The 27,315-nt window shown below is 40.3% G+C and overlaps 2 protein-coding genes across 8 annotated transcripts in view; one reads left to right on the top strand and one right to left on the bottom strand.

The window, feature by feature from the left end:
- The window catches only part of ncoa4 (nuclear receptor coactivator 4), a 37,134-nt gene extending 16,758 nt beyond the window's left edge, over positions 1-20,376 (top strand). For 2 of the 6 annotated variants that reach the window (XM_060854333.1, XM_060854336.1), the window contains exons 2-12: positions 4,132-4,289; positions 4,449-4,589; positions 6,078-6,166; positions 7,220-7,328; positions 7,910-7,987; positions 8,402-8,512; positions 12,367-13,527; positions 14,939-15,019; positions 16,795-16,881; positions 17,295-17,381; positions 18,442-20,376. In XM_060854333.1, coding sequence (XP_060710316.1) covers positions 4,140-4,289; positions 4,449-4,589; positions 6,078-6,166; positions 7,220-7,328; positions 7,910-7,987; positions 8,402-8,512; positions 12,367-13,527; positions 14,939-15,019; positions 16,795-16,881; positions 17,295-17,348 — 2,061 coding nt within the window. In that variant the 5' untranslated portion in view covers positions 4,132-4,139 and the 3' untranslated portion in view covers positions 17,349-17,381; positions 18,442-20,376. Of the gene's footprint in view, positions 1-402; positions 502-1,384; positions 1,410-4,128; positions 4,290-4,448; positions 4,590-6,077; positions 6,167-7,219; positions 7,329-7,909; positions 7,988-8,401; positions 8,513-12,366; positions 13,528-14,938; positions 15,020-16,794; positions 16,882-17,294; positions 17,382-18,441 lie in introns of those variants that run through there. The other 4 variants (XM_060854330.1, XM_060854331.1, XM_060854332.1 and 1 more) reach the window with 4 other exon arrangements.
- A 549-nt stretch (positions 20,377-20,925) lies between these two features.
- timm23a (translocase of inner mitochondrial membrane 23 homolog a (yeast)) overlaps positions 20,926-27,315 on the bottom strand; it is a 36,316-nt gene continuing 29,926 nt past the window's right edge. Inside the window, exons 7-8 of one of the 2 annotated variants that reach the window (XM_060854338.1) lie at positions 22,115-22,232; positions 20,926-21,101 (exon numbers count right to left, since the gene is read on the bottom strand). In XM_060854338.1, coding sequence (XP_060710321.1) covers positions 22,117-22,232 — 116 coding nt within the window. In that variant the 3' untranslated portion in view covers positions 20,926-21,101; positions 22,115-22,116. The remainder of the gene's footprint in view (positions 21,102-22,114; positions 22,233-27,315) is intronic. The other variant, XM_060854337.1, reaches the window with a different exon arrangement.

Genomic DNA, 27,315 nt, shown 5'->3' with positions numbered 1-27,315 from the left:
TTTGTTGAAAGCTTATTGAAATTTATAATTATCACTTCATAATTATTTTAAAACCAACCATGTAATTCTGATTCTCTCCAGCTAGTCTTTGAAACAAAAATCTGAATTATTTGTCGTGAAGATTGTAAAGGTTCTAAGCTGTCTTCACCACCCCAATCCCCCTTATTAAATGTTGCAGCAGTGGATGTTGATCATTCCCCAGGCGGAGCCCCTGTCTGGGTACAGATTGCTGCAGCGATGGGCCGTTGCACACCCCCCTCCTGGAGGCCCCTGTGTACGTGCAGCTGGCTGAGCTGCTCGTGGCGGACTGCTGACGTGAAGGCAGCTGTGCCGCGTGCGTGACGCGTCACGCAGGGTCGGTTCCGTGACGTGGCTGGGTCTATATAAAGGGTTGGGGAGTTGGGTCCCCGGCAGTCCCAGGCTGGCGGATGGGAAGGTGGTGTGACAGTGATCGTTTTAACTAACAGCTTTGGCAGCGTCTCACCGGCATCCGCCACACAGGTACAGTCAGTGGCATCAATTCCTGTAGTGTGCGTGCTAAATAGTTGTTATAATTATTCTCGCTTGTGTAAGCTGAGGGTCATTGAAGAGAGACGTTGGAGAGCAGTTGCAGTAATGGCCGCTAGGCCTGTGCTAAGGGCAGAGTAAGGAGAGACTGGGAAGGATGCATTCTCCTTAAACCTTGATTTTTGCACCATCTATCCTTCGGTCTTGTTAAAATTTTAAATATTGTTCCATTTTATGCGTTTGCAGGGTAGAGTGAGTGCAGAATGTGGGAGCCCATCTACCTCTTGGACCCAACCTGTATCTGGCTTTGTTAATATTGACTGTAACCTGGTGATTATTATTTCGGGATTGTTGTGATTTTAAATTTTGGAAATAATGCAGGATCAGTTGAATTAGATGAGCCAGAGCTCATAATTCCCTGATGGCTGTACGCCCGAGCGTTGTTTATGTTGGTAACTCATTTTCACATTCCCGACAGACAAGCAATAGTACCAGATTCCCTTCTTATCAATATTGAGCTTTCAGACCACTGAAGGGAAATTTTGAAGCTGATGGAAAATAGTGAAAGCAAGATGCAACCTATTAAAAGGAAGTTATGCTGCACTATGGGTGACAGAATATCCTTCTGATTATGACAGGTGTGAACCCGATTTGACGTATGGAAGAATGCAGGTTTCTTCCCTTTTGGAGGCTTTTTTATAGGAACAATTCAAATCGAAGTTGAACAGAATTTTGGAGCTCTTCATCAAATGAATCTCTGGACAGTGTGGGTGGCAATGAATGGGCCAAGAGATCAACAAGGGATGTGAGGTGGATCAGACCCTGCATACTACAGCCCAAGAACATATTCATTTCTAGGCAATCCATTTTGCACAGCCGTGGCTAAACCTCTTAACTGTTTTGTAAGTCCTATGTTCAGCATAAGAGGGCTTTGCAGTTTTTCAGCACTATGTTCTGTTAACATTCCAAACTGTGGTGTACAGGCCTAACATTAACTCAATGGGTGGGCGGAGGGTGTCACTAATGTAAACAGTTTGGATAAGAATTTTGGAGGCATGGTTTTGCGGGTGACACTCAAATCAGTGATATAGTGGTCAGTGAAGAAGGTTGAACGTATAATGAGATCTTATACTGGGCCAGAGGTTGAGGAATGGCGGATGGAGTTTAATGAGGTAAATGCAAGATGTTGCATGTTGGTAAGACAAACCAGGGCAGGAGTTACACAGTTGATGGTAGGGTCAGGGAGTGTTGTGGAACAGACAAACCTAGGAGTGCAGGTGCATATTCCTTGAAAGTAGTGTAACAGATGGCAGCATTTGGCACACTTGCCTTTATTGGTTGAGTTTTGAATACAGGGGTTGGAGTATCATGTTACAGTTCTGATCGCTGTGTTGTAGGAAGGATGTTATTAACCTGGAAAAGGTGTAAAAAATATTTACAAGGATGTTACCAAGACTGGAAAGTTTCAGTTATAAGGAGAGGCTGGATAGTCTGGGACTTTTCACCCTGGACCATAGGAGGCTGAGAGGTGACCTTATACAGGTTAATGAAATCATGAGGAGAGTCCAAAACTAGAGGGCATAGGTTTAAGATGACGGCGGAAAGATTTAAAAGAGACCTAAGGGGCAATGTTTTCACTCAGAGGGTAGTGTATATATGGAAAGTGCTGCCAGCAGAAGTGATGGAAGCAGATACAGTTACAAACTGAAAATCGATTTTAGACAGCGCTATGAGTAGGAGAAAGTGAGGACTGCAGATACTGTAGATCAGAGTCAAAAAGTGTGGCGCTGGAAAAGCACAGTCGGTCAGGTAGCATTAGAGGAGCAGGAGAGTCGATGTTTTGAGCATAAGCTTGAGTAGGAAAGTTTAGGGGGATATGTGCCAAGTGCAGGCAACTGGTTCTGTTCAGGAAACCTGGTCAAGATGGAACAAAGGTTCCATGCTGTATGACTCAGTCTGTTTAAGGGAGTATGTTGTGTGCTTGCTTTCCCTCCTCTAGAAGTGACCTTAATATGCCAGATTTTGATTGTGCTGTGATCCTCGAAGACTTTAAAACACATTTTATGTGAACTTCTCCATTGGAGAGTTTGTAGTTCCTCTCAAATCCTCTAATTCCTTGACAATTTTAGTGTTTAATTTTACTTACTTTCTGAAAAATGTCAATAGATTATTTCTTTTTGAAGAAACTCAAATATATTTATCCAGATTATATTTAATGTCAAATTTACATGTTCGGTTTAAACATCTTTCTTTAAAAAAATACTTCAAGTAAGTCATCTGTCAATTTGAGACAAACTTGTCAAACAAGGAAATGCTTGAATATATTCTGTGTGGGTGTAAATGTTGTCACAGTAACTCTGCACTTCCATGTTTTAATGTTAACCCCATTCTCAGTGAGAGAGACTGTAATCTGATTCTTTAAACAGGAAATGGTTGAATATATTCTTTACTGCAGTTGAAACATGTCATTTTGGATTCATGTGTTTTTAAGTACCTTATATACTTATTTTAAGGGTCCCTAAGGCATCGTCTTGTCTCCATTTAAAAGTATCAAGCTGCCTTTTTTTGTCTTTGCACATTATTTGGCTTTTTTTTATTATATTGAAGACACTGTTTTACTTGGCTAATTTAAAACTTTTGAGAATGATATACATTCTGAATACAGTGCACACGTTTTGGAAATGTTGCACTTTCAGCAATCCTTTGTTAATAATGACTCTACTGTTATAAAGTGGTGTATTCTCAGCCTCACTCTGAATAGTGCCGTGTGAGGGTTTGTGTATATACATAATCCCTTGTATTAGTCTCTGTCTTTGCATGCCATTCACATTTCTTTTGCATGTTATTAGTTAACTAGATTGATTTATGAAATTACAATGAAAATATAGCTGAGGTAACAGGAGGTCTGCAAATTGGATATGAAAGGGAAGCAGATGGGTAAACATTGAGGCCATGAATCAAATCATGTGAGGACAGCCATCTTCCTTTCTGTAAGCTGACCTACTAATTGAATAACAGACAAATTTATAGTGAGCAAAACTCTGCCAATTTAGGAAATCTGCAAAGAAAAGTAGAGAAACTCAGGTCTGACGGCATCTGTTGAGAAAGAGAAACAATACAATATTAAGCTCACTTGACTATACATTTCAGATCCACTTGAAAATTTCCTGAAAAACAATGTGAATAGTTTTGTGACTGACTATAATGGAGTAGTTACCTTCCTGGGACAGTTGTGCTGTAGTTAAGTTTTAGAAAAAAAGCTTTAACCATACCAGTTGATTTTTGCTTAAATATATTAAATGAAGTATATTTGTTATTTTTTAGGAGGTTTCAGTATCCTTCCTAGTGTAAAATCTTGACAGCATGAGAAATACTAGAGAAACGTTAAAGTAAAATTGTACAAATACCTTCAGGATACGAATATGAACTGATATGTTTGGGAGCGATGTCTGCTTGATAAGTGAACTTAGGCAGCAAAAATTGAAGTACATATTTAGTGTTTTTCACATTGAACTGTTTTTAAGTTAGTGGCACATAATGGGCGTTGAGCATGTGACCGCCCTGCTAATCTTGCATGCTCATGTCTGTGGCTGAGTTTATCTTAATGACCACTTCTTTCAGCAGAGACCAAGATGAATCCAACACACAACCAGGGTGGGGAAAATGCCAGCTTCCAATCCAAGGATTTGTTCACTAATTGTTTGCAGGCCAAGCGAGATTTGGAGATGGCCATTGGCAGTATCATTAAGGCCGAACAGGAGATTAAAGCAAACAGTAAGGAAGTAAGTCTAGCTTATGTTAAGTGTTTGCATCCATTAACTGACTTTAAGTAAAGCGTTTTTTTTTACTGCTACACCTTGTAGATTATTTTGTTATAGAAACTGCTAAATTATATTTCTTGGATGAGGAATGACATTGCTTTGTTTCTTGGTCTTTTGTAGGTAAAATTTCAAATCCACAGTTGCATCAGCCGTCACTTGGAGTGCTTGAGGAGTAGGGAGGTTTATCTATTGGAACAAATCGACCTTGTGGAGCAGCTAAAGGAGGAAGCCCTGCAGCAACAGATTCAGCAACTTTATTGGGTAAGGCAACTTTTATGGAGTCATAGAGATGTACCGCACAGAAACAGACCCCTCAGCCCAACTCGTCCATACTGACCAAATATCCTAACCTAATCTAGTCCCATTTGTCAGCACTTGGCCTATATCCCTCTACACCCTTCCTATTCATATAACCGTCTAGATGCCTTTTAAATTCTGTATTTGTACCAGCCTCCACTATTTCCTCTGGCAGCTCCAAAGTTCCAAAACAATACAACAGCATATAGAACAGTAATTGCTGCTCCTGGAATTCGAGAAAATCACCTCCAACACCTAAAATACCTCAAAAAAGAGCAGCTCTTAGAGCCACAATTTTTTCCCGCCCTTCATCTTGGATTACCCAGAATCTTTCACCCGTTGATTCAGATTTCTTGCCTTATCTGTTTATAGGCTTTCACCGATCTCACTGCTTTTTTAAAGGCTCATTTCCTTATTATTGACAGTCAAAGGCTTTTTGAAACTCTGTTCTATTGATGCACCATTAAAGAAAGAACTCTAAAGGTTGGACTATTGAATTTGAAAAGCAACAGGTTATTCCATAGAATCCCTACAGTGTGAAAATAGGCCCTTTGGTACAACAAGGCCATGCCAACCCTCCGAAGAGTATCCCACCCAAGTCCATTCCCCATCACTCTACATTTACTCCTGACTAATGCATCTACTCTACACATCACTGAACACAATGGGCAATTTAGCATGGCCAATTCACCTGACCTACACATCTTTGGATTGTGGGAGGAAACCGGAGCACCTGGAGGAAACCCACACACATGGGGAGAGTGTGCAAACTTCACACAGACAGTCGCCCAAGGCTGGAATCGAACCCGGGTCTATTGTGCTGTGAGGCAGCAATGCTAACTGCTGTGCTGCCCCAACACTCAGGAGGTTAGGATCTCCTGAGTATGCATTGCATGAAAAGGATGATGCTAGGCTTGTTTGTAAGTGATAAGCCTTAAGATACCAAATTATGTGTATGATAATTGACTGTTTATATTAATTGGGTTTGAATACAGTTTCTTAATCAACATAAAATTTGAAGATGTGTGCAACAAGTATTTGTCTTCACTGTGTATTCTATTTTCCCATTGTGCCTGCCTCCAACCTAGCTCTTCATGTCTGCCCCTTTGTTATTTTGGCATTTTAATTTATAGATTTGAATTTTGTATTATGCTGCACAGTCACCTAGAGGAGCTGTCTATCTCCTGACTTGCAGTAGCTCCCATTTGCTCATCATCATTGACCTACACCAACTCCCAATTCCCCCAAACATAAATTTGATTACTGCAGGTTATTTTCAAATCCATCCATGATCCAGTAAATCCCTATCCCTTTATACATTTCTGGTCTCTGATTTTGCTTTTTCCCTTTTTTCCCCAAAGTGTGTCAGTACTCTGAGAATAATTGTTTTGGATAAAGAATTTTGTTTGTTAACATGATTCAAGTAAATGTGTACTTTTTCTTTTCCATCAGCTGCTGGGTCAGTTCAACTGTCTTGTTCATCAATTGGAACATCCACAAAGTAATCTTCCAGCTGAGCAAATTAAAACCTGCCTAGAGAGGTGAGAGTTGCCATACTTTATAAAGAAAAATGTTGTTGATATCTTTATTTTGTGAATTTAAAATCAGAATTCAGTTACAGAATTATCAGTTGAGCAATACAGATCCTTTTGAGCTTTTAATGTAATGAGTGGCTTTTGGTTGTTGTTAGACCAGCTTTGTTCGGTATATCTGATTAGGAAACATGTGGGATTTTGTGACTGATTCAGCTTCACTGTGTCAAATGCCCAATTTGTTTTCAAAGCATTTTGAGTTCGGTTCTAATCAGTGTTTGAAAGTGCAGCAGCATTGATGAAACTGGGTTACATATGGAAGCTGAGTTCTTGCTTTGCACTACTATCCTAACCTGCAGTAGCCTTCATGTGAGCAAAAGCCTGTCATTGGACTGAGAAGTAAGGAATATGTAGAGTAGCCAGAAGCTCAACAGGAGCCTGGTACAATGCCTCACCTTTTAATTTCAATTTCCTGGGCTCAATATTGTTGAATTTAAAACAAATATGGAAAATGCTGCGGAAACTCAGCATGTCTCGCAACATCTGTGGAGAAAGTGTTATGGTATTATTGAATTTAATGTCAGGTCACAACTACCATTTTTCTTTTTCCCCCAGGCAGCAACAATTTATAATAATTCTGCTGTTCCTAGTTATGCCTCCTTTTTTTTTTGTTTTGTCCCGTTAACATCTCCTTTTCACCTTGCACTTTTTAATCATTTAATCTCTCCTCCTTTCCACATCCATCACAGATGTTTTGATCTTTGTTCTTTCCTTTCCCAACAACAGTTACCTTTCCCTGCTTTTGTCTGCCACCTGTTTCAAACCCACTACTTTATTACTGTTTCAGTTTTTACAAAAGGTTATCGCCTTTTTCACGTTAACTCAGTCTCTCAGTCAACAGCCACTTCCTCATTTATTACCAGCATTTTCTGTACAGTTCATCTCCTCAATCTAATTATGTTGTGAAATGGATTGGTTGTGTTGCTTTGGCAATTTTCTTTAGTATTAACAAGTGTTTAAAAAATAAATAAAGCAGCCTCTCACTTATTTCACACACTGCAGATTGAAGGACCTGACTTTGAAACCTGAAGAATCTCCCACCCTGAACTTTGAGGCTGATGTCCCTTCGCTCCGCCAAGCCATTACAAACTTTGGGACTATTAAAACATTGGTAAGAGTTTGTTGGTTCAAATAAATTTTATTTTTGTCATAAGAATTGTTATGGTGTAGAACATTTGAAGTTTTTAATTATAGGTGGAAACCTTGTACTGCAGTAAGAAAATAACCCTTATTGGCAGCCCACCAATGTTGTGCGGAACTATTAACCATGTTTCGTTTGGAGTATTGCACTACTCCGCATTGACCAAATATTCCCTGTGTTCAGATGGGGGTTAGATGTAATTTAGACTTAGAGTAGCCAGCATTTCAACTTTTTTGACTAGGTTATGTGGTTCTGTTCTAATATTCCTGCAAAAGCTTTGTTCTACTCTCCTCCATGACTAAATGTTTCTAGAGTTCTTGAGAAGATTTGTTTCAGTAGAAAATTATTCTTAACTCTGCTACTTCAATAATATAGCTGAGTGTATAATCCATGCCACAGAAAAGCAGTATTGGTGACCAAAAGGTCTGTTTGCTAGGTTTGACAGCACAACTTGGCTTGACAGCACATTTATCTGTCAGAACTATGATTCTTTATGAATGTTTACTACATGACTACAGGAGTCATGAGAATTATTTTCTGCTGTGCTATAGGTTTCAGATTCTGAGTACAAGAGTCCTTGCCCCATGGCAGCTGACCTGGATTACTGCTTCGTACCACTGCTGACAAAGGTAAACCTTTTATTTTCTCTGTAAATGTGGCTGGTTCTATCCCTTGCAGTTCAAAGTGAATTGATTTTGTTGAGCTTTTCTGTACTGTCATTTATTTAAGAGCTGTACTGTTTTACGATTTACGATATATATACAGAGTTCACAATGCTCAAATGCTGCATAAAATCCACACAAAGCATAATGCTCAGCCTGAGAAAAGTAGTGAGCCTCTGTTTTGCTTCCCTCGTTGGAATGACCAGTGATCTTGAAGTCCATTCAGCGTGGTGTGGGAATGTTTTTTTTTCCCCTCTCTGCATTTGTGAAAATGTGATGCCAACAATGTTTCAGACCATGTCTTATATCATCCACTGCCGGCTAACTTTTAACTTGGGTTAACTTGATGCCATAGCACCAATTTTGACTTTCTTCCTACAGAAATCATTCCCCAGTGGAAAGGAATGCCCACTTGCTGACTGGCTGCGTAGTCCTCCTACACGGATGCCAGTCTTAAACCTGCAGGATTGTCTGCTGAAGCAGTCTGGTCAGGTGAGTATTGATGGACTGCCTGAAGCTCTAAGTTTTATTGCATAGTGATAGTGAACTAATTTAATCCTTTTGACAATGCAGTTCTGATTCTGTCACTTTTTTTTATTTAAAGACAGCAAAGCCTCAGTGAAAAGATTTATATATTTCTGTCCAACTGTGGATTTTCTGCTGGGCTATTGCAATGCTCCAGTGAATGTACCGTTTACGACTCTTGATCAGTTCTCCAAGCTTTTGGTATATCCCACATTTGATGAGGTGTACTTAAAATATGAAGATGCTGTTGTTTGAGGCTGAGATAAGTGTTTCTGATCAATGCTTCTGAGCCAAGAGAAACTTTAAAAGCTGACTGGCTTAAAATCAAAATCATAGCTGTTTGCTCAAGACCATTTACCTAATGTCTTTTTTGTTTAGTGTGGGTACTTGAGTCTCAAGCTCAATTAGCTTTGATTTATATGGCCTGCTTCCTTTTTCAAAATTTTACTATTAAAACAATGTGATAGAGAAGGTTTTAGAGTATGTTATGTAAATGCATTTGATTACTTAAAGGTTTTCATTAAGTGCTGATAAGAGACTAATGTTTGAACCTTGGTCATCTCATCATTAATCCAAAGAAATTCTACCAGTACTCAAGGGCAAAAGAGTACCTAGGAAGAGAATAGGGCCCTTTAAAGATCAACAAGGCAGTCTATACATAGAACCACAGAAGATGGGTGAGATACTAAATTAGTATTTTGCATCAATATTTAGTGTGAAGAAGGACATGGAAGCTAAAGAACTTGGGGACATAAATAGTGATGTCCTAAAGTGTCCATATTACAGAAGGTGGGATGCTGGGCATCTTAAAACACACTAAAGGTGGATAACACGTTGGGACCTGATTAGGTGTATCCCAGAACTTTGTGGGATGATAGGGAAGAGATTGCTCGATCTCTTGCTGAGATATTTGTACCATCGATAGCCACTGGTGAGATGTCGGAAGACCTGAGGATGGCTAATGTGGTGCCGTTATTTTAAAAAGGTGGGAAGGAAAAGCCAAGTAATGATAGACCAGTGAGCCTGATGGCAGTGATGCGTAAGTTGCTGGAGGGGATTCTGAAGGACAGGATTTACATGTATTTGGAATGACAAGGACTGATTAAGATAGTCAACGTGGCTTTGTGCATATCTCATTAACTTGATTGTGATTTTTATTTTTGAAGAAATAACAAAGAGGATTGAGGGTAGAGCGATAGACGTTATCTATATGGGCTTCAGCAAGGTGTTTGGTAAGGTTCCATGTGGTCAACTGGTTAGTGAAGTTAGAACCCATGGAATCTCGGGGGAGCTAGTCAATTGGATACAAAATTGGCTAAAGGTAGGGGACAGTACGGTGGAAAGTTGTTTTTCGGATTGGAGGCCTGTGACCAGCAGTATGCCGCAAGGTTAGGTGCTGGGTCCGCTGCTTTTGTCATTTATGTAAATGATTTGGATGTGAATATAGGAGGTATAGTTAGTAAATTTGGAGATGACACCAAAATTGGTGCAGTGGATAGCGAAGAAGTTTACCTCCTGAGTACAACAGGACCTTGATCAGATGGGCCAGTGGGCCAAGGAGTGGCAGGTGACTATTAATTTAGATCAATGCGAGGTGTTGTATTTTAATGAGGCAAATCAAGGCAGGATTTATACACGTAATGGTAGGGTCCTGGGGAGTGTTGTCGTACAAAGACTTAGGGGAGTGCAGGTTCATGATAACGTTGGAAGTAGAGTCGCAGGTGGTCAGGGTAGTGAAGAAAGTATTTGGTTTGCTTGCCTTTAATTGGTCAGTGCATTGAGTGTAGAAGCTGGAAAGTTGTTTTGTGGCTGTACAGGATATTGAGACTACCTTTGGAACACTGCATTCAATTCTCCTTGCTATAGCAAAGATGTTAAATTTGAAAGCATTCAGAAATTCTTTATTTCTTAAGGACTTTAATGTTAACTGTTATCATGTTTCTTTATTTTTCTATTTATGCTATGATGGTCTTCAGTGTTAAACTTTCTAACTTTGTTTCTCTCTTTTACTACTTTGTACCTAAAATGATACTGTATGCAATGACAGTACTTTTAACTGTACTCCTGTACTTAAGTCCACGTGACCATAAAATCTAAAACTAAAAAAATTTCCAAAGATGTTGCTGGGACTGATTTTGAGCTATAGGGAGAGTCTGAATAGGCTGGGGTTATTTTCCCTGAAGCACTGGAGGCTGACTTTATAGAGATTTGTAAAACCATGAGAGGCATGGATAAGTGAGTATCCAATGTCTTTTGTCAGGGTAGGGGTGTCCAAAACTAGAGGTCATAGATTTACGGTGAGAGGGGAAAGACTTAAAAGGAATCTGAGAGGCAACTTTTCATGCAAAAGTGGTGGTCTTATTTGGAATGAGTTTCCAGAGAAAGTAGTGGAGATGGGTCCAATTACAAAACTTAAAAGGCATCTAAGATGGGTGCATGAATACAAATGATTTAGGCTTATGGGTTAAATGCTGGCAATTGGGACTAGATCAGTTTAGGATATCTGGTCAGCTTGGATGAGTTGGCCTGAAGGGTCTGTTTTTGTTGCTGTATAATTAATATCAGGACATTTTGTCAACCTGTAGTACTCTTTATTGGATCATTCTGAACAAGGATGGAAAGAAACAGATTTGGCCCTGAGATGAACTCTCAACCTTACATCTGCATAAAAAAGACCATATACTTTCAACTCTGTACCATCTTCTAATTGCTTCAGCTCATTTTTTGAAACCTTTATATATGGCTTTTGTTGCCCTGGAGCTGGCAATCTGATGCATTTCAGATTGACATCATTCTACCCTCTGTCGACTCATTCCTGTTCATTCTGTTCTCACTGTTGTACATTAAAACTGTGCAGCACATCTTGAAAGTTGCCAAAGTTCTTATCTTTGTTTTCAAACCCTCTCCATGGCTTTGTCTTTACATATCTGTCATCTCATCCAATGAAACAATCCTTCAAAGTCTGCACTTGTGTAACGTGGCCTCGTGACCATCCCTGATTTTAATTGTGCCATTTTTTTTGGCTGTTTCTGCAGTTACTCTTGCAATTCACTGCCTCCTGAGCTTGCTTTCCTGTCTTAAGACACTACTTTAGCCTACCTCTTCAAAATGTTTTTGCCATTTATCCCACTATTATTTTGAGTGGCTCAATGTTGCATTTTGTTTGATGTTCTTGGCCTTGGAATGTTTCCTGACCATCAAGGTGCAATTACAAATACAGAGGAACCTTGGTGATCCGAAGGACGTGGGCAGGGAGTATTTAGTTCGGTTAATCGAGTGCCAGATAACACTGTTAGCCAAGCACCAGGACCTTGAGGTCTTGTTCGGATAATCCAAAATTCTGTTAGTCACATGCCAGCTAATCAAGGTTCCTGTGTACAAGTTCTTTCAGTTCTACAATAGTTAGTCCTTGCTGACTTTTAAATGGAGATGTCTGTACAATGCTTAGCTCCTGTTGAATAGTCTGGTAATAAAATGTAAAGTTACTGTAGAATCCATTCTGCAGTGTCATAGTAACTTTACTTGTTATTACCAAGTTATTTTTACCACGTTTGGTTCTGATTGTGGAATTTCCCAGAGCTGAGTAATTATTCATATGCACCTGCAATGAGCTCTGGCTGCTTGGGACAATGTGCCTATATTTGAAGGCTGCACTGTAAGTCAAGCAGAAGTCAGTTCACAGACTATGTATTCATGAACAGATATATTTGGAATTCTGTGCTTGGTTTCTACCCGTGAATTAAAATTGTTTCCCTGGTGATGTTTAGAGCACAGTGCATTGCAGGCGTCAGGAATTAACCATGGGTTTAATTTTTCTGTAGGTTGCAATGGATTCAGACCCTTCTAAATTGCCAGCCTGGGGACATCAGCAGGGCCTTGAGAACTGGCTGCTTCCCAACCAGCAAAAGAGTCATCTAGCTGAGAATATTGCTGCTCAACAACACACCCAAACTCCCACCCCCAGCTGTAACCTGGGCCCAAAAGACCCAGGCTACTACAGGATGCAGGCTTGGGGTCATCGGCAAGGGCTTGAGCACTGGCTTCTTCCAAGCAAGCAGAATGTTGACGCAGTTGAGAAGATCACTGTCAAACAACGCCCCAGTTCCAGTAATGAAAAGGCAGTCGATTTGGGTTACTATAGATTGCAAGCCTGGGGTCATCGACAGGGCCTTGAGCATTGGCTACTTCCTGAGAAACAGAAATCCAGTTGTCCCAAGAATACCCCTCCACGTCAGCACAGTGAGTCATCTGAGAGTTCTTCCACCTTTGAACTGATAGAGGAATTTGATATGGAGGTTTCAGATCAAGAATCAGAAGAGGTGAGCCCAACTTCTGGATCACTGATTGTCACTGATGTGAAGAGCACACGTTCTCATGGCAACATCACCGAAGACAAGTGGAAATCCGTAACTCAGCCTTTCAGAGAGAAGTTTACCACCAATGAATGGCTTTTGAAACCTAGCAAGTCTGAATCTTGTGGTAGCTGCTGTGGTGTTCAGACAAAAGCAGTAGAGATAGAAAACCTTGGCAAGCTGAAGTGCCTGAGTGAGCACCATAGTACCAAGAAACCTTCGCCAGCTCCACCAAACAGTGCCCGCCATCTTCAGCCGCTGTTGCCAATCCGAGTGGCAGACGTGTGTAAAGCCAATGAGCAGTGCAGCAGCTTCTCGGAGTGTGTGTGTGGCCGGAGTTGTGAAAAGGAGGCGGTCAATGAATGGCTACTTAAGCAAGCAGGAAGAGACAAGAATGGTGTGCAGATAGAGCAGCCGAACAAATGCAGTACCGAGCAGCAGAAGACCGAGTTAGACCAGTGGCTGCACCCCCAGTCAAAAGTCACAAAAGAATCTGAATTCTCTCTCAATCCTGTGAAATCGTCTGAAGCCATGAAGTCAAAGGCTCCAGTCAACACTGTACCCAAGGATACCGAGAAGGGAGATGAGCATGAAATAGAGAATAAATTCTTGTTGCGCAAAAAAGCACACGTAAGAATCTCCACCCCTTTCACTGAAATTTAGCATGTTTTATCTCTTAAGCTAGGTAGATTGTTGGTCTTATTAAAGTATCAGTTGACAACATGGGCAAATAATGAACAAATTCCATCTACCAGATGGATGGGAAAATCACTAGCCAGTTAGATCACTGGCATTCTCCTCTAAAGTTGGCCATACTCTGTTCTCCTCAATTCATAGCAAGAGTGAGAGTTTCAAAGGACTAGGAATATCAGCTATAGCTATACGTGCCCCTGCTGAGTAGTTGAAAGGCATGTAAACAAACTTCTAATATTTTGCAACCCCTACATCTTTGCTTTCCAAGCAACTGAAATCAAACCGGCCTGAAACAATGACCAGTAAGGTTCATGGGTGTGATTTTGTGATGACTGTTGTATTCATATACTGCTTAGTGAGAAGTACAAAGGATTTTTAGCTCATAGGTCGATGGATATTGCTTTAAAATCATTAAATCTGTAATTAGATCTTGAATAACAATTCCAAAGGTCCCTGTTTTATTAGTGGAGTGATTAGAAAGCTAGACTTTCACTTCAATGAGCCTTTTCCAAGCTAATTGCCAGAAATGAAGGTCAGCTTTGTGAACTCCTGAGGTACTGATTCTGTTATGCCATTGGATAACATTTACCTCTGACTTCCATCTTTTAAACTCAAATTTAAAACTGCCTAAGTTCTGCACAGCACTTTGAGGATAGGTATTGATGTCGCTCAAACAGGTTATGCATAGCTCAAAGGGAAATGAACCCCAGTTAGATGTTTACCAATGACATCAGGGAGTAGTTTTTGAAGTTTAAAAGAGCAATTTGACTGGTTTTGGAGATTTTTAAAAATGTAGTTTAAGAACTTACTGTTCAAATTCACCTCCCCTGAAAGTAAGAAAATAGCATAGGACAAAAGTACATATGGAGCTGAATTGAGTCTACTTATGGGTCATGATGAAACGTGTGAGTTCTTGTCACACTTACCTCTAAGGAAGATGCATTTCTTTATTGACAACTCTGAAACTGTGTTCACTTACGATTCCTTGAATTGGATTCTTGAAAATTGAATGCATTGATGTAAATTCTGACAGCCATGTGGCATTTATTAGCGGTCTGCTATATTTACTTTGTGGGGTTGGTCTTGGGTGTGACTCTCCATAAGATATCTAATATTATGGGTGTTGCTAATTTTTCTGCCTTTTTGCAGCATCAGTTTTGTGAGCAATTTTGGGTTAGTAAATCAGCACAACCCGTATGTCCACTGCCTATTCTTCTCTGTACTAAGCCAAGCTTGAGACAACTGCAATGCAGCATGAGTGACAGTAGGAATTTTCAACCTTTTGCATTTAACAGCCTCAAATCCTTGGGTGTTCCCAAAACATTGAACTGTCTATGTTTGTGCATAGGACCTGAATGGTATTCCCGAAGTATCCAGTCTGTTGTCTAATCTGAATCTTGCTGTCAACCGAGAGAAGCTTCCTACAAAGGTCAGTATCTGGGCATTGTGAGACTTTGACTCTGTAGTGCATGCTGAAGCTGTGTACAGTCGAGTACATCTCCCACTGAAGGATCCTGGCCATCAACGTCCAATGAGTAGTTCCAATTACACCTTTTCTGTTTTCCACTGTCATACCCGTTTGCAGGTCTAAACTGACATTTTTGTCATTTTGAAACCTATACAATCACTGGTAGCAGTGCATGAACTTTGAAAGTAATTACTTCAGAGTGATACATGAACATTGCAAAGTGTTTGTAATTGGGAACAGTAACAAAACATGTGCAGTTTACGACTTGATGAGCTGATGTTCATCTTTCATTCCAATTTTAGAACACATTTTCACCATCTCTGTTGTAACAAATTATTGTAATTGGGGGTACAGAGCTGCTTGCTGAGGGAAATTAATTTGTTATGCTTTCAAGTGAGAATTTATAATGATCAACCTGACTTCAGACCAAAATAAGACGACACCAGATTTGATTTTGAAAAAGAAAACACTGATGGAGGTCTGAATAACAACCAGGACGTGCTGGAGAAATTCAGCAGGTCAGATGGCATCTGTGGAGACAGAAACCAGAATTAGTGTTCCAATATGACTCTTCAGAACTGGTGGAAAGTTGAGAGATTTTATACTGTTGAAAAAAGAGAGGAGCAGTGAGTTGAATAGAAGGTGGTCAGGGAATAGGTTGACAAAGGGTAAAGAGAGTGGTAATAGTTGGAGGAAAAAAGCAAAGTGTTGCTCCAGAGGAGGTATTAATAGCAGTATAAAGTTACCATTAATATGATAAGTTACAGATGCAGGACTGGGAAGTGTCTAAAATGGAGGGCAGCAGTGATGGTCTTCAGTTGCTTCCAGCAGACTGTAAAGTGCCTACTTGGAAGTTGAGGCAGTGTTCCTCTAGATTGCATTGGACAGCACTGACACAGCAGCAGGTCCAGGACAGAAATGTCTGAATGAGGGCAAATCAACTCTGTAGTTTTCAGTTCCATACTTCAGTCAAAAAGCTACCATATTTGGAATGGAATCTGTGCCTGCAGATTGGTAAACCACAGGATAACAAGTTGAGTAATGCCCCCACCCCCCTCCATTTGCATAGAATACAGTCCATGTAGTGTGGAAGCAGGCCATTTGGCCCAACAAGTCCACACCGACCTTCTGAAGACCATCCCACCCAGACCTATCTCCCTGCCCTTTCCCTGTAACCCTACATTTCCCATAGCTAATGCACCTAACCTACATATGAACACTATGGGCAATTTAGTGTGGCCAATCTACCTATCTTACACATCATTGAACTGTGCGAGGAAACTGGAGCATCCAGTGGAAACTCATGCAGATAGGGAGAACGTGCAAACTCCACACAGTCACCCAAGGGTGGAATTGAATCAGGTTCCCTCGTGCTGTGAGGCAGCAGTGCTAATGACTGAGCCACTGTGCCACCCTATGTGGCTAGGAAACCTGTTGGCATCTGCTGTTTTAATTTTGTTAGAAACCAGCTGCTTGATTGAATATTGGGAGAAGAGGACATTTGGATTGATTTCTTTGAAGGAAAATGAGATTTTATATCCTAAATCTGACCTATGTAGTCAAGATCCAGCCCCTTATTGTGAAAAGAGGGGAACAATTGGGAATGTGATGCAGTTAACACTGTCGTCTTTAAGGAATTGGGATAAAGTCTTATTAATGTAAATGCTGTTTGTTTATAACTTCACTACAGCTGTTGTCAAATCTCTGATCCATTATTTTCTATCCCACTCATATAGGAGCAATCCATCTCATTTGGCAACCTGTTTGCTCACTTTAAGGAACCATTTGACCCAGAGAATTGGCTATACAAAGGTCCACGTCGGGTCAGTATATTGAGATTTGAACAGAGAGGGGAGGGAGTGCTTCGGTGATATGTTGACCACAAGTATGAAAGCATTCACCTATGTGCCCAGGAATATCATCATCATACAGAATTTGATATCCTGATGTATTGTCTGGTTGGGAATGGCCCAAGGAAACTGGAGTTGGTCACAGTTGAGTTTATGCATTGACTGCAAGTAACATCAAGAACACCCAATCTAGAGAAAAAATATCTCAACTGTGCAGTTTAAGATTTTTGTTTTTTTTGAGAATTTGAAGGGTTATAAAGTAAGGTTGAGTAAATCAGTTGAGAGTTATAATCACAAACTACCTGACTGGTAGGGTGGTTTGAGAGCTTGAATAATGTATGTCTGTACCTAGTCCACTGTCCAATGACTTGTGTCTATTAATGTAGATTGAACAAGGACCACAGGGAGTCTACATCCCAAAGATCAGCGGAGTCTGTTGATCAGAAGTGATTGAACAAGAGCCCTCAAATTAGGTTAGTAACATAACATTTTTCAGTAATACATGTTCGTGACTTGTTAGTCTTTTGCATCTTTGCAATTTGAGTCATGCTTTGTTTCTGTATTGAAATGGAAGGTAGAGGTTCTGCACACTTTGACCATGTTATAAATTTTTTGTTTTTCTTTCCCCTGACTTTGGGATATTTTGTGGCAAGATACACAATTCTGTGTTGCCAGGAGGTTGTTTTCATGTAGTATTGTTCACTCACTTCATAACAGCCAGTACAGAAATTGCAGACCTGTCTATTAAATTGAACACTCCTCTGAAGTGGGGTGACAAGCATGTAAATAAATGAAAAATGCTGGGGTCAACTGTGTGCTGCTTAAAAATCCTTCTCTAGTTGTATACCTAAACAGCACATCCCTATCAGTAAATGCTCATCTTCCAGTTAAGGTTGTAAATTAGTCACATTTATGTCCACCCACTGCACATTTCCCTAGCTTTACAGCCAGCGTCAAGAGATGGGAGGCAATCAGTAAATCTGACTTGTAGCATTTTTGTTTCGCTAAGCTAATTTGACTTGCTGTCTTTATGCTTTTGTTTGTTCTCCACCTACTCCACTGAGATATTTCTTCCTCGGAAGGAATAATCTGGCATTCTGTGGGTTAATTGACAGTCCTGAAAATGTGTTGCTGGAAAAGCACAGCAGTCAGGCAGCATCCAAGGAGCAGGAGAATTGACGTTTCGGGCGTGAGCCCTTCTTCAGGAATCGACAGTCACCAAGTTTGCTTTAATCTTGAACCCGTAATCAGTTCTACACAGGAATTCTTCTGCATAGGTGTGGCATCTAATTTTCAAGCTACACCACCCCACCCAACAAGTTTCTCCTCTGCCTCTGCTTGCCTTGTTAATGTCAGTTACTATGGTAACTTTGCTTGAATTGAGCACATACTCAAAGTTTCCATTGGGGTTTAGAGCTGTTCTTATGAAGCAAAGGTGCTAAATGGTATTCCCTGAAGTACCCACAGACCTTGCATCTGATGAAGATAATATTTTGCCTTCGATATTAAATGTATCTTTTCTTTCTCTTGTAGGTTTGAACCACCAATTTTAAAAATAAATTTGGCTGGCTGACTTACCTTTGGAACCACATCAGACTCTCACCTTACTCCCCTGGCGATTCTGCTCAAATTCTTGCTTCTGCCTTGGACTGCTGTGTTTAAGTTCTCATGTGAAACTGGGTGTCGACAGCACAATGGGAAAGTCAACGTAATCCGATCAGTGTTTTTCTCTATTCCTCCTCTCTCTCCTGTCGCATTTAGAAAAGTGGCCTTTTTCATCTTTGGTGATATGTAGCTCATCCTAGAGCTGACACGCATGGGGCATAGTCCGTGATGCTGTTAGGTTATATTGTCTAGCCTACTGCATTAATTAACTTTGTATTCAGGACTCTGTTGTGAATCTGATTGGCAGTAATGTTAATTTTATTTGGTGCAAGGAGTCTAGAATGCAAGAGGATGAAACTGGTGTATTAATGATCTACTCCTGACTGCCTTGTAATATTGACTATTGTGTAATACTTGGAAGAGTATATGTGATGGCCTTGCTATAGTACTAGGCATTTGAGTAGATACAGTAAGTGTTTATGGGAGCATAACAGTCTTTGATGACCGGCCAAGTACAAAATTATCTCTTAGCCTGCCATAAAGTCAAACACTTTGATTAAGACTCAATGGGCTGTGATAAAAACCCATATTTCAGAGCAAGTGAGTAGACTATTCTGAATCTTGGAATGCTTATGCTGAAGCTGCAAGTATTCACACCCTGCCAGAGTTGGCAGGTTGGAGATAATTGACATTCCCCTTCACTGGTTTACCTATTGACCTTGTACTGATGTGCCAAACTATGTGTTATAGTTTGGAAGAGATTTAAATTTTGTAACTCTTGGTATGTGGAAACTTCATATTACATGTTTCAGAATTTGATTTCCTTGCCAAAAGAAATTGAATTTCAAAAGGGGCTACAGCAACAGTTATCCAAAGTTTTAATATTGTGTACAAGAGAAGTGATTAATTGAACCCAAAACTCCTTTTCCCGTTGGGGTGTTTGATAACCCATCTCATTTTATTGTTTATTTAATTCTGATTATTGACCCAAATGGGATGATGATTAAAGATGTTGGCTGTTTTAATGTAGCAATTGAAATATATAAATTACTAAAATTTTATTCCAGTAATTAATTTTTTAGATATGTTCATTTGTTTTGGTTTCAAATAACTGACCATGGGAAGGAGGAGTGAATCTAGTCATGTGAAGTTCATGTTGGAAAGCTGCCAGTTGCAATGTTCTCTGGTCACTTTCACTGAATGTGAAAGGTGGCAATAAACTCACCACTGATGGGTCATTCAGCTGCAGTTGACAACACCAGCTCAATTTATGACCTCTTCAGTCTTGTCTTGGTGCTTTTCAGTTATTGGAGTGAAAATGCTGTGGTTGTAATGCCAACAGCCTGTAGAGCTGAAGGATATATGGAAAGATGATGAGATTACTATCCTGTCACTTTGTAGGGGTTGCAGCCACTTCTCTCTCATCAGTGAGTGCATGTCCTTAGTGTAGACCATTCAATATTTTTTGACATCTACAATTAAATTATTTCTCAATTCAAATTAGCATTTTGTCCTTTGGTCCTGTTTTGGTCAAATTGTCATTTGAGGATTTAAATCTGTTAACAATTGTGATTAATAAATAACCAAGTCTCAATATGGTGGTATGTGCACACAGGGTTATGCAGTCCTGCTGGTGCAACATGAGCCTCTATAAACTTTGTTACAATCTGTTTCATTGACGTAGCCACCAGTCCTTCTGTTTTGTAATCAAAAGTAAATGGAAGTGACTGATCTAAATTATATTTTTCTTCCTTAGTTTTTAAATCATAAGACATTGCTTCCTTGATTATCCTAATTTATGGATATTGTTTTTGAGTGATCTTTAAAGTATGTAATCATCAATAAATTGCAGCAAAACTGAAATGTTGTTTGTAATGTTTAGATACACTGAAAATTTCAAATGATGCAGCTTATTCACAAAACTATACACTATTGCTCACAGACAAACTATTGTCCTGTCTTTAATTCTTGCTCTTGGCCATGCATATGTTGGGAGCATATACTTTAAACAATAAGTCTAGCTGTGAACAAATTTGAAGCATAATAGACTAATTGTGCATAAGCCAAAAGTTTCCATTCTAGCTAGAAAGTTAAAGCTGCTACAATGCTGATGCCTACTTTAAAATGTTCCTCCTCCTGAACTTAATACCAAAGAGTACATATAAATAGGCAGACTTAACTTTCAAAAATACAATTCATTCCATTCTAACATTCTCTCAGTATCCGCAATAAAATTGAGGATTTTGTGGCATGCTGAGAAGTGCAATCCTGCTGACAATATCTACCATTTTTCTACAAATGTTATGGTCACCATTAAAACATGCTGAGATTAACATTGCTTATGTGATTTTTGAACCCTGCAAATGAGGCTTGTTCAAATGCTTGCAAAAAAAAAACACAACAGAACATCAGTTTGTCAAACAATAAATAGCATTTCTTTATTTTGTGCTGTGCTTGTCCATATAGTTTAACCATATTCCTCAAAACTTAAAAATGAGACTTCATAAAAACAGGACACAGTTAAATGGTTGTATGATTTTGCCTAACAGGTCATATTCAGAGCAGTGTTCTTTCCGTATCCACGGTTCCTGTAATGTGAAAAACACTCATAACTCAGGTCAGCTGTGGAAGGTTTCATCTGCATTAACCTAGTAATTTTCCTATTCTCAGCTCTATTTTGGTTCTCAAACCTCCGTTCACAGGTTTATCTTCAATGCACGTCCACATGTACATAATTACTTTTCACAATTCATAACAGCTCTAAGGGAAGAATGTACATAAAACAGTTGGCAGCTTGAAATTTTTCACTCGGAAAAAAATGATTATGGTGACAATTGATGATCGCAAATTAAACAAGCAGGTTGGGACCAGCAACTTCACCCTTCCTTACCCACCCTCAATTATAAACACTGACCATTGTATAAAACAATCTAGGGTAAGTGCTGGATTTTATTGTACAAATCACAAGGTTAACCATTTAATTTTCAGCAAGTGCTACAGAATACAGGGAATGAGAAGGAGCCATTCAGTGAATCTGATCAATTACTTTGTCACAGTTATTTGCTTCATTAGAGACCAGAAGGACAATGAGTGAGTAACTTTGTCCAATTCAGAGAGTGTCTTGGTGTGGAGGAGAAAACATTTGTTCAGTCCACTGTGGAATTTCATATAAGCAAGAACAGCCCAGCAAACATTATCACTCTGAGCTTAGATATGCAGAACAGAACAAAATTAGCCAAACTTTTGTAGAAGTGGTCCATGGAATCCAATTCAAACTTTGACTGCATTACTCCACTTAATGCTCTAACATATTATTGTGGACTGGTTATTCAGAATTAGAATGCTGGTCTCAGACCTGCAACCAATAGCATTTCTCACCTCTGCTGACACTGCTTATGTAGGACCATGTCTCAGTAAGACTGGTATCAGCCAGCACTGCAATTGATTGCCATCCATGAATATCTGCAAGTGTCCTTCAAATCATCAAATTTATGGTTAAAAGTGATAGTTAAAGATCTTTAATTCAGTTGCACCCTGGGTTCATGTCTCATTCACTGTATAACGCACTTAAATGCTGCTGATAGTTCTTCCCACACTGCACCTTCATAGGGAATGCCAAACTGACACACCCTTTAAATGGTCCCAGTTGTTGTAGACAGCATACAGTCCAGTCAGAACAAAACCAGCAAATCCTCCACGTGCTGCCCCACGAAGTCCAGCTGAAGGCAAAGAGTAAACAAAGTTACACTGAAGGCAAAGGGTATCTTACTGTTAAGTCACATTGCTTTCTTTAATAGAACTCCAGTACATGTCAATCATTTCACCAATCTGAAACCTGTTAGATCAACTGGCAAAACAACTAATGAGATTAGGTTGATGGACGTGAATGTAAAATTTGCTTGTTGAGCTGGAAGGTTTGTTTTCAGACATTTTGCCACCATGCTACATTGATGCCAACAGCAAGGAGTTTGATCCTCATTCTGGACGAGGCAGACTGTCTCCCCTCCCCTCCCCTCAGTAAAGAAATCACTGCACTTTGTCATAATTCAAAGATCCATTTTTGGGCAGAGAATGTCACTGAATATCCCTCCTTCAGCAAGTATTAACTGTAAAGAATGGACTTCAAATCAATGTTTACACACTACAGAATAATTCATGAAATGCCAAACCTTAAAATTGTATCCAGAAGAAATGCCCATATTTATAATAATTACTGTTCCCTTTGGTTGAGACTAGGGTTTGATACACCAGCTGGTCTTTTGTTCTACACTTTGGAGATTGTCATATCTTTTTTGATAATCAAAGTTCTAAAGTACAGTGAATAATTGCAGACCAGAGTAGGATGTTCAGCCTATTAGGCCAGTTTTGCCATGAATTATTTTAAGCCATTGGACTTTGCTCTTGTTAATCCAAATATCTTCAAGATTTCTTCATTCTCAAATAGACTTACTGATTTGTTTAGATCAGGACAATCCTAGACTACACCGATTTAACAAAACATTATATGACTTGCAATTGGATCTGTGTAAACTGAAGATCTTCGTGGACCATTCAAACATGATTATAAAACTTCAAATTAATTTGGATTATTGCACTGAATAATCAGATAAAAGAAAACATTCCCACCTACCAGCCTGACAATCTGAAATCAGCCTGACAATATGGCTCAAACATCAGTATCAGAGATTATTGTGCGCTAAATTAGGGACAGTATTTTTTAAAAAATCATTCACAGGATGAGGGCATTGCTGGTCACGCCAGCGTTTATTGTCCATCCCTAAGTTGCACACAGGGCAATTAAGCCAACCACGTTGCTGTGGTCTGGAGTCACAGGTAGGCCAGATTGGTAAGGATGACAGATTCCTTTCGTAAAGGAGATTAGTGAAACATATTGAGGAGCCATAGACTATAAAAGGTACAGGAGCAAAATTAGGTCATTTGGCTCAAGTCTGCCCTGCCATTCGATTACTCCCCTTACTAATGAAGGATGTATCTCTGTCTGAAAGATGCTCAATGACTTTGCCTCTGGCAGTAATGAGTTCCACAGATTCAATACCCTCTGGCTGAAGAAATTCCTCCTCATCTCAGTTCTAAATCTGGTCTCTTCACAGAGGCCGTGCCTTCGGGTCCTAGTTTCTCCTACTAATGGAAACACACCTCCATGTCCAATCTACCCAAGTCTCTAAATTTCAATGAGACTCCTTGCCTCATTCTTCTAAACTCCATTCAGTACAGATCCAGAGTCCTTGACTGCTCCTCAAATGACAAGTCCCCCCCCTCCCCAGCATCATTCTTGTAATCCCCCTCTGGATCCACTCCAAGGCCAGCACTTGCTTCTCAGGAAGTTTGTGACCAAACATTACTCAGTATTCCAAATAAAGTCAAACCACAGCCTAATCAAATCTTAGCACCATATCCCTGGTCTAGTATTTAGCCCTCTTAAAATGAATGCTAACATCGCATTTGCCTTCCTAACTCAATTTAAACTTAATGTTAACCTTGAGAATCCTGAACTCAAATCAAATCCCTTCGAGCTTCAGATTTCCAATGACTTTCACCATTTAGAAAATAGTCTTATGCCTCCATTCTTCCCAAAGTGAAGAACCTCACACTGCATTCCATCTGTCACTTCTTTGCCCATTCACTTAGCCTTTCCAAGTCCTTCTGCAACCTCCCTATCTCCTCAATATTCTGTCCTCCACCTGTCCATGCCATCTGCAAACGTGGCAACATGTTCTCATTTCCTTCATTCAGATCGTAAATGTATAACATGAATAGCTGTGGTCTCAATACTAACCCTTGCAAATCTTCAGCTGCCATCCTGAAAAAGGTCCCTTTATCTTCACTCTCTGCCTTCTGCTAGTCAGCTAATCCTCTATACATGCCAGTACCTTGTCCCTAACACCATGGGTTTTATTTAGTAGCCTTCTATGCAGCACCTTATCAAATTCCTACTGGAAATCCCAATAGATCCACTGGTTCTCCTTTGTCAAATTTACTCATTACTTCCTCAAAGAATTTTAACAGCCTTGTCAGGCATGACTTTCCCTTGAAGAAGTCTTACTGACTCAGCTCTGTTTTACACTGTACTTCCAAGTAATCCACAACCTCATCCTTAATAATAGAACATAGAAATATAAATAGAATAGAACATGTCTAGCAGTCGCATAAATGTCCCAAATGACTCTGCTCCCACCACTAACACTGGACAATGCATTGCACGTGCTCACAACTGTCTGCATAAACAGCCTACCTCTGACGTCTCCTCTATACCCTCCTCCTAACACCTTAAAATTATGACCTCTCGTGGCAGTCAATCCTGCCCTGGGGAAATGTCTCTGGCTATCTACTCTATCCATGCCGCTCATTATCTTGTACACCTCGATCAGGTCACCTCTCTTCCTCCTCCTCTCCAGAAAAAAGTCTGAATTAAGTCAACCTCTTCTTGTAAGACAAGTCCTCCAGTCCAGGCAACATCCTGGTAAACCTCCTTTGCATCCTCTCCAAAGCCTCCACATCTTTCCTATAATAGGGTGACCAGAACTGGACACAATATTCCAAATGTGGCTGCAGCAAAACCTCATGGCTCTTAAACCTGATCTCCCTGTTAATGAAAGCCAAAACACCATATGCTTTCTTAACAACCCTATCCACTTGGGTGGCAACTTTGAGGGATCTATGCACATGAACACTTGGATCCCGCTGTTCCTCCACACTTCCAAGAATCCTGTCTTTAATCCTATGTCTATAATCCAGCATTCAAGTTTGACCTTCTAAAAGCATCACTTGGCACTTATCCATCTGCCATTGCTCAGCCCAGCTCTGCATACTGTCAATGTCACACTGCAGCTTGCAATAGCCCTCAATACTATCAATTGCACCTCCAACCTTACTAACCTACCCCTCTACCTCCTCATTCAAGTCATTTATAAAAACTACAAAGAGCAGAGGCCTAAGAATAGAGCCCTGCGGAACGCCACTCAACTCGGACCTCCAGGCAGACTGCTTTCCATCTACAACCACTCACTGTCTTCTATCAGCCAATTAATTGTGAATCTAGATAGCCAAGTTTCCCTGTATTCCTTACTTTATGAATGGGTCTACTGTGGGGAATATTATCAAATGCCTTGCTGAAGTCCACGTACACCACATCCACTGCTTGACCTTAAATCAACCTGTCTCGTCACTTCCTCAAAAGAACTCAATAAGATTTCGGAGGCATGACCTGCCCCTCACAAAACCATGCTGAGTGCCTTGAATCACGCTATGCTTTTCCAAATAGTCATGGATCCTATTCCTCAGAATTATTTCCAAAACCTTGCTGACCACAGACGGAAGACAGACTGACTGGTCTGTAATTGCTAGGGATTTCCCTATTCCTCTTCTTGAAAAGAGGAACAACAAGCGCCTCCCTCCAATCTTCTGGTCCGACCTCCATGGAGTGTGAGGAAGCAAAGATCTTTGCCAGTGGCTTAGCAACCTCATTTCTCGCTTCCCAGAGCGACCTAGGATAAATCTGGTCTGGTCCTGAGAACTTATCAATCTTACTGTTCGCCAAAATTTCCTGCACATCAACTTCCTCAATCTCGATCTGTTCAAGCCTGTTTTCCTCACTCCTTAAAAGTTTTCATTCACAAGGTCCCTTTCCTTCGTGAAAACCGAAGCAAAAAACTCATTCAGGGCTTCCCCTATACGTGCAGGTCCACACACAAGTTCCCTGCGCTATTCCTGATTATTCTCTTCGTCCCCATGTATGAGTAAAATGCCGTTGGGTTCTCCCTAATCCTTTCTGCTAAGCCTGTAATCCTCTAAAGCTGTGCTAGACCTTTGCTTCCTCCACCTGACATAAGTTGCCTTCTTCTGTTTGATGAGAATTCCTCTGTTCCTGTCATCCAAGGCCCAGTAATCTTACCCCTTCTTGCCTGTCTCAGAGGAACAAATTTATGCGTCACTCGCAACAACTGCTCCTTAAACAGCTGTAGTACTCCTTCTGTAGAACAATTGCTCCTAATTCGTACTTCCCAACTCCTGTCAGATAGTCATAATTTCCTTTTGCCCAATTAAATATTTTCCCATGGTAACTGCTCCTTTCCCTCTCCAAGGCTATGAAAAATGTGAGGCAGTTGTAGTCACTGTAACCAAAAAGTGTTCTCCCATCACAAGATTTGACACCTGTCCTGGCTCATTGCCAAGCACCAAATCCAAAATGGCCTCCCCTCTCATTGGCCTGTCTACATACGAAATAAGGGAACCCTCCTAAACACACCTGACAAAAAGGGCTCCATCCATACCATCTGCACTAAGGAGGTTCCAGTGGATATTGGGAAATTTGAAGTCACCGTAACATCAACCCTGCTACGTCTGCGCTTTTCCAAACATCTGCCAGTCTATGAGTTCCTCAATCTCCCTACTGCTATTAGGGGGTCTGTAGAAAACCCCCAATGAGGTGGCTACTCTCTTCTTGTTCCTAACTTCCATCCATACTGACTCAGTAGACAAAATTTCCTCAACAACCTTCGTTTCTGTAGCTGTGATGCACTCTGATTAGCAATGCTACACTCCCTCCTCTTTTCCCCCTTCCTGGTTCTTTTTAAAATGTTCTAAATCCTATAACATCTAGCAACCATTCCTGCCCCGGTGAAACCCACGTCTGTGTTATGGCCACAACATCATAGCCCCAATGACTGATCCACGCTCTAAGTTCATCACTCTTATTTCTGACACTCCTTGCATTAAAGCAGACACACTTTAACTGGTCGGTGTTCCATCATGTAAAAAAACAACCTTCGACAGATCCTGTCA

Source organism: Hemiscyllium ocellatum, chromosome 43 (genome assembly GCF_020745735.1).
Source record: "Hemiscyllium ocellatum isolate sHemOce1 chromosome 43, sHemOce1.pat.X.cur, whole genome shotgun sequence".
NCBI lineage: Eukaryota > Metazoa > Chordata > Chondrichthyes > Orectolobiformes > Hemiscylliidae > Hemiscyllium > Hemiscyllium ocellatum.
Note: the sequence above shows the minus strand (reverse complement) of the source record. Positions and strands in the feature narration are given on the sequence as shown.